Raw genomic sequence first — 10591 nt, 5'->3', positions numbered from 1 at the left:
ATGCCCAAAGGATCTGGGTTTAGAGATGGTGCAGCACTTTTTGCCTTACAACATAAATTACAGATGTACAAAAGAAAGGGATATTTTCCTGTCTACTTGAAATTCCAAAGAAGGAACCCCAGATATAACCCCTCAGGGTCGGCCTAAGGGCAGGGTAGTGAAGTGAGGTCCTTTTCCACTCCCTATTGCTTAAGGATGGGTCTGCTTGAGACGTTGCAGCTCGTTACCACAAGGTGGCGCGCAAGCCCCGAGCATGACATTCTAGGGCCCCGCACACCGAGAGCTGATCCTGTGGAGAGCATTAATGGGCACTGCGTGTGGTCTGGTGAAGACAGACTTTGTGCAGCACCTGGAGGAGGATTTGCACAACGGGAACAGGGAGAAAAGTTAGGAGTGAGCGTACAGATTTGCAAATATGCTGTATCTGCTTCATACAATACTGAATTATCACAGTTGGATATGTTTTTAGCTGTTTTGTTATGCTCCATTGACTTTTCTCTCTCATTTTTATTAACATTACTCCAACAATATTTTAATAACTTTAGTTGCTGATGGCTTAATATATAATAAAATAAGTCCTCTTACTGATGCTTTCCCCCAGATTTTCCTGGCTATGCTTGACTATATATCCTCCCAGATAAATTTTAGAATCTTTTTTTTTTTTGAGACGGAGTCTCAAGCTATCCCCCTGGGTAAAGTGCTGTGGCATCACAGCTCACAGCAACCTCCAACTCCTGGACTCAAGCGAGTCTCCTACCTCAGCCTCCCAAGTAGCTGGGACCACAGGCACCCGCCACTTTGCCTGGCTATTTTTTTGGTTGCAGCCATAATTGTTGTTTGGCGGGCCGGGCTGGATTCGAACCCGCCACCTTAGGTGTATGTGGCTGGCGCCTTAGCCACTTGAGCCACAGGTGCTGAGCTGGTATAATATTTTCTATAGAAGTATTATACATATTTTAATATTTTGAGATCACAATGAATGAAATGTATGTTCCTAACAAGTATTAATAAAATATAGCATTATTTAATTAATTGTGTTTTAATCACTAATACCTCATTTCCTTCACCAATTTTCATTACTGACTTTGTTTCATATTTTGAAAATAAAATTCATGTCACAAAACTAGAACTTTCTCATATATTCAAGTAAAGGAACAAACCTTCTTTAAGGGACTGATTGCTTCTGATAATCCCTCTTTTTTTTTGAATTTTGGATATTTAATCTATGCTGGATCATTCCTGACAGAGTAACAGTATGCTTTTTTAGCTACTATGTTTAAAAACTCTTTCTTTGCATCACATTCTCACATCTCTCTCTTCTCACCATTTCTTAATATACCTTCTTATCATTTATTGCCAAGCTTCTTAAAAGAGTTATCTATAGGTGGCGTCTGTGTCCCATATGCCGGAGGTGGTGGGTTCAAACCCAGCCCCAGCCAAAAACTGCAAAAAAAAAAAAAAAAAAAAGAGTTATCTATCAATGTCCCCACTTCTTTACCCTTCATTCCCTCTTTGATTCATGTCATTCTGTTATCCATATTGGCCACCATATCACATGGCTTTCTTGATGCTAAATACAGTGGTCACAATCCTCTCTTTGTGTGAGTTTTCAGCTTCAGTTAACACAACTGACTAATCTTTCCTTTGGAGACATTTTCTTTTCTTTCTTTCTTTCTTTTTTTTTTTTTTTTGCAGTTTTGGCCAGGGCTGGGCTCCAACCTGCTACCCCTGGCATATGGGGCTGGCACCCTACTCCTTGACCACAGGCACCACCCTGGAGACATTTTCTACTCTTAGATTCATGATATCCTGCTCTCCTGATTTTCTTTCTATATCTTTGACCCCATTATCTCATTTTTAAATTCTCATTTCTCCTCTTCTACCTAATCTTTAAATATTGGAGTTGCTTAGAATTTAGACATTCTTCTCACCCTAAGTTTTTACTTTCTCATTCATTCCTATAGCTTTATACCATCAATTAGCAGACAATAAATCAGATTTTTGTCTTTGAGTCAGATCTTTCTTCTGAGCTCCAGATCTGTATGTCTAACCACTTTGGTGACATCTTCTCTGTGGTATATCACAGTTAGTAGAAATTCAACACATGTAACTCTTGACTTTCTTCTGTTGCCTACTTATCAAATCTACTCCATCTTAGCAAATGGCACCACCATCCTTCCAGTTTCTTAAACCAGAGCTTGGGAGCTGTCTTTGATTCTTTCTTCTCATTTACCCCTCCAGCCTAGTCCATAATAAATCCTTTTATGTATAGCTACAAAATATATTATCAGTCCTTCCATTTCTTTTCTTCTCCATTGCTTGGACCCCACTCAAGCTGCCCTCATATTTAGCATGTGGTAGCCTTCTGATTGACCTCTTTGTTTTTCTTTTACCCCTTTACAATCTATTCTCGAACCAGGCATCAAATGAATTCAAAAGTTAAAAATATTGTAAATTAGATTTTGTTATCCCTTTTTAGTGAACTTTTAAGAACTCTTTAGTGGTTTCTAGTTACATTTGGGAGAAAAACTAAATTGCTAAAGACTTAAAACTTAGGCTGAAACAATAAAAATCCTTGAAGAAAGTGTAGGAAGACACTTGAAAATATTAGCCCGGGGAAGATTTTATGAAGAAGATGTCTGTGGCAATTGCAAACGGCAAAAATGAATGGACTTTATTAAACTGAATAGCTTCTGTACAGCTAAGGAGACCATAAGTAAGGCAAATAGACAACCATCAGCATGGGAAAAGATATTTGCGTATTATGAACCAGGCAAAGGCTTGATAACTAAGATCTACAGAGAACTCAAATTAATCAACAAAAAAGAGCCAACCATCCCATATAGCAATGAGCAAGAGACATAAATAGAACCTTCTCTAAAAAAGAGAGATGAATGGCTAACAAACACATATGAAAAAAAATGCTCATCATCTCTAATCATCAGAAAAATCCAAACAAAAACCACCCTGAGATAACACCTAATCCCAGTGAGAATGGCCCACATCACAAAGACTCAAAGCTGCAGGTTGTGGTATGGTTGTAGAGAGAAGGGAACACTTTTACACTACTGGTGGGACTGCAAACTAATACAACTTTTTGGGAAGGAAGTATGGAGAATCCTCAAAGAACTCAAATTCGACCTCCCATTTGATCCTGGAATCTCATTACTGGGTATCTACCCAGAAGAGAAAAAAACCTTTTATCCTAAGGACATATGCACTAGATTATTTATTGCAGCTCTATTTACGGTTGCCAAAATGTGGAAACAACTTAAATGTCCATGGAATGGATTGACAAGCTGTGGTATATGTATATCATGGAATACTATTTCAGCCATGAAAAGAGATGAAGGATTTACATCTTTTGTATTAACCTGGATTGAGGTGGAACACATTCTTTTCAGTAAAGCATCACAAGAATGGAGAAGCACGAATCCAATGTACTCAATTCTAAAATGAAGGCAATAGATGAACTAATACATGGTGGGATGGTAGGGGAATGAGGGAGTGGGGAGAGGGGAGGAGAGAGTTATTTGGGAGGTCAAGATGTATGACACACCTCTTGGGGGCAGGACACAATTATAAGAGGGATTTTATCTAACAAATAGGATAAGAGTGTAACCTAACTCTTTGTACCCTCAATGAATCCCAAAGGATGAAAAAAAATCTAAATTGCTTAACATGGTCTCAAAGGCTCTGCATGATTTAGTCTCTGCCAGGCACTCCACCTTCATCTCCTGCCTTCTTCATGGCATTCTTCCAGTTCTTTGAAAACATGAACCTATTTTCTGACTGAGGGACTTAATTCATACTCCTTTTTTTTTTTTTTGAGACAGAGTCTCACTATGTCACCCATGGTAGTGTGCCATGGTGTCACAGCTCACAGCAACCTCAAACTCTTGGGCTTAAGGGATTCTCTTGCCTCAACCTCCCAAGTAGCTTGGATTATAGATGCCTGTCACAAGGCCTGGCTATTCTTGTTGTAGTTGTCATTGTTGTTTGGCAGGCCTGGGCTAGATTTGAACCCACCAGCTCTGTTGTATGTGGCTGGTGCCCTAGATGTTGAGCTATAGGCACCGAGCCAATACTCTTCTTTTTTACTGGAACACTCTTTTTACTCTTAACTCTAATAATTTCTACACATCCTTCAAGTCTTGACTTAAATGTCACTTCCTTGAAGACCCTTCACTGACTTTCCAACAGAATAAAACACTCATCATTGTTTTTTAACTATGTATTATCATACCTCTTGGTTTATTGTCTGTTAAGTTTTTTGAAGGCAGGAACTATGTGTATTTTGCTTGCTAGTCTTCCAAGAGCCTACAAAGATACCTGGTACATATTTGATGGTAAGTAGATATTGGCTGAATGAAGAAATGAATGAGTATGTGCCAGGAATAGTGCCAGGTGCTACAGATACAAAGAAAAAATATAACAGAGATGGTCTCTGCCTTCACATGAGTCAACAGGCAATTATGACACAGTGTGATAGTGCCCACATAGTGTGCCCACAGTGGTGAAGTGGGATCCTACAAGACAGACACCTGGACAAGATCACTCTGGCTGTGGTTAGGGAAGTGCCTGTAGGTAGTGGTGACAGGGAGGAGCAAGAATAGAGTGGGGAAGACCAATTAGGAGGCTATTGTAGTAATTCACACCAGGGGGCGGTGGTTAAGGAGACAAGTGGGCAAATCTGAGAGACATTTGTTTTATAAGTCAGAGAATGTGGTGATGTGAGATGTAGACTAGGTGGGGGTGTCAAGGCTGGTGCCATTCTTGGCTTAGACGAATGAGCAGATAGTGCTGCTATATGTGGTGAGATACAGGATGTAGAAGGAGGACAATGTTTGAGGGACAGGTCTTTTTTTGTCTCTTTTTTGCATAGGTTGAATTCGAGATGCTTGTGCTATATCTAATGGAGATACTCAGTGGGTCTGAAGCTCAGGAGAGAGATCTGGCTGAGGAGGTGACTTTGAACCTAGGTGAGTCCTTCCAGAAAAATCAGCATAGAGAGAGTGATGCAGCAAGGAGAGTTGTAAACTTACTAGGGGAAATGCACGGAGTGAGAAGGGGATTTCAGAGAATATCAACCCCAAGGAAAGGACAGAGAAGAGCAACTTGAAATGGTCCTGAGAGGAAACAGCTGGAGAGGTAGGAGGGAAACCAGGAGAGGGTAGTGTCCCTGGTGCCAAGAAGACAGTAAGTCCTTGTTCCTCTTACCTCCAGGGCCATTCCAAACTCTTGTTTGGGAGGTGACTTGACTTTTGTCTTGTTGGGTCTTTGGCAGTCTCTGTTGCTCTTCACATGCTGATGGGACACACTGGTGATGCTGATGGTGCCCCTCAGAAGACAGGGAGTCATCTTGTTTTGCCAGCTGGAGTGCACCTGGAATGTGCAGAATACCCAACTTGTTTTATTTTCCTGAATTGCTGTCATCCCTTCTTTGTCCAAGTCCTAGAGGCAGATTACAGTGTAAAGGTCAGTCCTATTTGTAATTCATTTGTGAAATTTAGCGCTTTTAGTTCACCTTTCATTTCCAATGCTCTTACTATAATCCCTCAAAAGAAGAAGAAGAAACTGAACAGGCCCCTTTAGCCTGTAGCCACAAATGTGTCACACAGAGCTCAACTGGAGTGAAGACAGGGTGGCCTCTCCTTCTACATCTGAGATGTCCCCTGTGGACAGTACTGATGGTGGGGCTCCAGAAGGTTGTCTACACTAGACTGCCTGTTCCAGGAAGTAGGGAGCAGGTCTAGGATTCATTTACATCAAATTATCTTTTCCTTTGTACTTACTTTGTTATGACACATGTCATATTGTATATTAATTACTTGTTTTTTTCTTTTTTTTTTTCTGGGAACATGAGTTTTGCAATTTTAGTGTCAACCATATAGGAAAAAGAAGTTAATGAACATTTAAAGGGCTATATCTGCTAAAGGGAACAAGTTGGTTTGTGGATTTGTGGATCCTTCTTTATTGAGGGGGGGGTTAGTTCTAATTACTTGTTTCTTATGAAATTATTCTTTAGAAATTATTCTGTGAGAGCCAGGAGCATGTCTTTTCTATTTATTCCAGTGCCTAGAATATAGTAGTAGTTCAATAAGTGCTTGGTGAGTAGAAACATGAACAAATGAATGGTGCCTGGCTTGAGTGGTCTGTTGGATGAGATCTGTGCTTCCTATCTTTGTTGTCCTTTAGAATCACTGGGGGATCTATAGAGAAAAAATGATTCCAGGCCCCACCTCCAGAGTGGGTGATCCAGGAGGTCTGTGGTGGGATCCTAGACCCTGCATTAAAAAACTCCTGACTAATTTTGATGCAGCCTCAAGAACCACTGGCCACATGACCACTGAGCTTCTTTGCAGCTAGGAGGTTCTGTGATGGCAATAATAATAAATTCATCATTCATTCAGCAAGCATTTGCTAGCAAATATGTGTTCTGGGAATAGGAGATGAATAACAAACAGATTTTTCCTCAAGGATTCGAAATCTGGGGGAGGATTTATCTGGGTGCAGATTTATCTCAATATAGTCTCTTAATGGACACATAGCAGTGGCTGGGGACTAAGACAGGAATTGTTTTTCAGAGGTCACTCTTCTTGAAGATAATGGAGGTGTATTTGGAAAAGTTAGTCTTTGGATAAAGTCCATTAGGATTTCCTCCTCTCATTCTATTAAGAACTGACAGTATTAGAAATGTTATAGAATTCCCTAGAAAGCCAAAAATACATCTGCGCAATCTAATTGTCTATGTAAGAGTGCCAAGAAAGGCAAACATTTATAAAAGCAGTTTTTCTTGAAGGACTCACCTAGCTTGCCAAGAGAAATGGAGGACTCAGGCTTGAGAGCTCATGGACCACAGGGCTTGGGGATCCTGGTGCTTAAATGAGGGTGTTAATTGCACCCTTTAACCAGACTTTTTTTTTTTTTTTTTTCAGACAGAGCCTCAAGCTGTCCCCCTGGGTAGAGTGCTGTGGCATCACAGCTCACAGCAACCTCCAACTCCTGGGCTCAAGCGAGTCTCCTGCTTCTGCCTCCCAAGTAGCTGGGACCACAGGCGCCCGCCACAACGCCCGGCTATTTTTTGGTTGCAGCCATCATTGTTGTTTGGTGGGCCTGGGCTGGAATCGAACCCGCCACCTTAGGTGTATGTGGCTGGTGCCTTAGCTGCTTGAGCCACAGGCGCTGAGCCTTAACCAGACATTTTTTGCAAACAACGCCCTTGTTATATAATGGTCTGATTCATTGCCAAACAAACCCCTTTCCACCTTTTTCCTCTTCCAGCAGGAGCTTAAACTTAGCGTTTCCTTGAATGTCATTCCTGCTTTGTGTTTGCTGGGTGTCTACAGCCTGCCTTGAGTGACAGCTCCACCTCATGTCCACTGTACAGCCCCCAGCATGTGTTAATAGTGTGCTGATGTGTGCTCTCAAGAATAACGCTAGGGGCTCGGCGCCTATAGCTCAACCGGCTAGGGTGCCAGCCACGTACACCTAAGGTGGCGGGTTCGAATCCCCAGCCCAGACCTGCCAAACAACAATGACGGCTGCAACTAAAAAATAGCCGGGCGTTGTGGTGGGCGCCTGTGGTCCCAGCTACTTGGGAGGCGGAGGCAGGAGACTCGCTTGAGCCCAGGAGTTGGAGGTTGCTGTGAGCTGTGATGCCACGGCACTCTACCCAGGGGGACAGCTTGAGACTCTGTCTCAAAAAAAAAAAAGAATAACGCTAGGAACCAAGAGTGACCTCATCTCCTAAAAGTGAAACAGGTTGATTGTTAATCTGAATCGCTTTAGTCCTGAACAAGGTCTCTTCCACAATTTGTGACAGCACATGTTACTTGGGTATGTCAAGGTTAAAGAGCCCTATTACATCAGATGCTTGCTGCAGTGTGACGGGAAACACAGACATGGACCTGTCTTAACTACCACCAGGTCTGCCCTCAGGCTTTATAGCCCCTCTTCCTGTGTTCACATGCTGTCAAAGCATGAGGGGTCTGCACTGTGTCAGAGATATCAGCCTCTCTTTTCTGATGATCATAGGAGCAAAATGTTGAACCCCAGAGGCTCTGCGGGCTACAGAATTGGTGGTCTGCTGAAATTTTGCTGCTTTCATAGAATTCTGCCAACCCAGGATCTTTCTTATTTGATTCTATCACCTTAACTATCATAAGCCTAGAAGGATTTTTTAATTATTAAAAACCATGTTTAATTTCCCCAGCCTATATAAATTTTCTTTAATTCCTAAAGAAAGTGTGTATAGCTGGATGCATTTAAACAGAATCTTTTACAATAGCAATTATTTCCACTCACTTTTTTTGCAGTGATTTTGTAGATTCCTGTTAGAGGCAGCTAGTCCTACAATCTTATTAATGGCTATGACGTAAACAGTACTGGAGAAATCTCTAATAGCCTTGTGGCAAACTGATTGAAGAAATACAAAAATCAGATTAAGTGAATACAGGCAAATGTATTTTCTGGGAGCATGGAGGTTCTTTCTTTGCCAGTCATACTGATTTTGAGGACAGTCCCACAAGCTGTCTCCATTTCCTACTTGGGGACATGGAGGCCACGGGAGGCTGCTGTTTCCCAAAGTAACATAGGGCTGGCTCCTAAATGAAATGTTTTTATATCTAATTTGGTTTCTTTGTTTTTAAATCTCCTACATGATTTCCAATACTTTGTGTAACAAAGACATCTTGAGCTTTTTCCATGTGTCTGTAATAAAGCATGGAATGGCGATTCTATTCAGTTTCTCTCCTGATCATCTTCCTGGGCTCTCCAGGCAGCTTATTTTCACAGAATGTCCAACATATATTATTTATTTATGCAAAAACAAAAACAAAAACAGCCTTTGTTAGGAAGTTTTCCAGATATTTAGCTCAATACTATCTCATTTTTTAAAATTAAATCATAGCTGTGTACATTAATGCAGTCATGGGGTACAATGTGCTGGTTTTATATACAATTTGAAATGTTGATCAAGCTGGTTAACATAACCTTCATGGCATTTTCTTAGTTATTGTGTTAAGACCTTTATATTCTAGATTTAGTAAGTTTCACATGTACCCTTGTAAGATGCACCATTGGTGTGGAAGATAGACTCCACCCATCCTCCCCACTCCCTTTCCTCATATTCTTGGGCTATAATTGGGTTATAGCTTTCCTATGAAAGCTATAAATTAGTTTCATAGTAGGGCTGAGTACATTGGATACTTTTCTTCCATTCTTGAGATACTTTGCTAAGAAGAATATGTTCCAGCTCCATCCATGTAAACATGAAGGAGGTAAAGTCTCCATCTTTCTTTAAGGCTGCATAATATTCTATGGTGTACACATACCACAATTTATTGATCCATTCATGGGTTGATGGGCACTTGGCCTTCTTACATGACTTAGCAATTATGAATTGGGCTGCAGTAAACATTCTGGTACATATATCTTTGTTATAATGTAATTTTTGGTCTTCTGGATATATACCTAGTAGAGGAATTGCAGGATTGAATGGCAGGTCTATTTTTAGATCTCTAAGTGTTCTCCAAACACCTTTCCAAAAGGAACGTATTAGTTTACATTCCCACCAGCAGTGTAGAAGTGTTCCCTTTTCTTCACATCCATGCCAACTTCTCTGCTTTTGGGATTTTGTGATATGGGCTAATCTTACTGGAGTTAGATGATATCTCAATGTAGTTTTGATTTGCATTTCTCTGATGATTAATGATTATGAACATTTTTTCATGTGTCTATAGGCCGTGTGCCTGTCTTCTTCAGAGAAGTTTTTCATCAAGTCCCTTGTCCACTGTGAGATGGGATCACTTGTTCTTTTCTTTCTTTCTCTCTCTTTTTTTTTTTGTTCTTTTCTTTCTAATATGTTTGAGTCCTGTGTGGATTCTGGTTACTAAACCTTTGTCGGAGACATAACCTGCAAATATCTTCTCCCATTTGGAGGGCTGTCTGCTTGCCTTACTTACTGTGTTCTTGGCTGTGCAGAAGCTTTTAGTTTGATCAGGTCCCAGTAGTGTATTTTTGAGGCTGCTTCAATTGCCCGGGGACCTTCCTCATAAAATATTTCCCCAGGCTGATTTCTTCAAGAGTTTTCCCTGCACTTTCTTCTAGTATTTTTATAGTTCAATGTCTTATGTTTAAAGCTCTTTAATCCAGTGAGAGTCTATCTTAGTTAATGGTGAAAGGTGTGGGTCCAGTTTCAGTCTTCTACAGGTTGCCAGCCTGTTCACCCAGCACCATTTATTAAATAGGGAATCTTTTCCCCACTCAATGTTTTTAATTGACTTGTCAAAGATCAAATAATGGTAAGTAGCTGGGTTCAACTCTTGGTTATCTATTCTGTTCCATACATCTACCTTTCTGTTTTTGTGCCAGTACTATGCTGTTTTGATCACTATTAATTTATAGTATAGTCTGAGGTCTGGTAGCGTAATTCCTCTTGCTTTGTTTTTATTTCTGAGTAATGTCTTGGCTATTCGAGGATTTTTCTGATTCCATATAAAACAAAGTATTATTTTTTCAAGATCATTAAAGTATGACAGTGGAGCTTTAATAGGGATTGCAGGCTCGGCACCTGTAGCTCAACCGGCTA

General features: G+C 40.7%; 1 protein-coding gene across 1 annotated transcript in view; it reads right to left on the bottom strand.

Annotated features, from left to right (window-relative positions):
* Positions 1-223: 223 nt before the first annotated feature.
* TCHHL1 (trichohyalin like 1) overlaps positions 224-10591 on the bottom strand; it is a 37284-nt gene continuing 26916 nt past the window's right edge. The window contains 2 exon segments of the mRNA XM_012811733.1: positions 224-289; positions 5221-5454. Coding sequence (XP_012667187.1) covers positions 224-289; positions 5221-5454 — 300 coding nt within the window.

The sequence above is a fragment of the Otolemur garnettii genome, unplaced genomic scaffold (genome assembly GCF_000181295.1).
Source record: "Otolemur garnettii isolate 467f Iridium unplaced genomic scaffold, OtoGar3 scaffold00174, whole genome shotgun sequence".
Lineage (NCBI taxonomy): Eukaryota > Metazoa > Chordata > Mammalia > Primates > Galagidae > Otolemur > Otolemur garnettii.
Note: the sequence above shows the minus strand (reverse complement) of the source record. Positions and strands in the feature narration are given on the sequence as shown.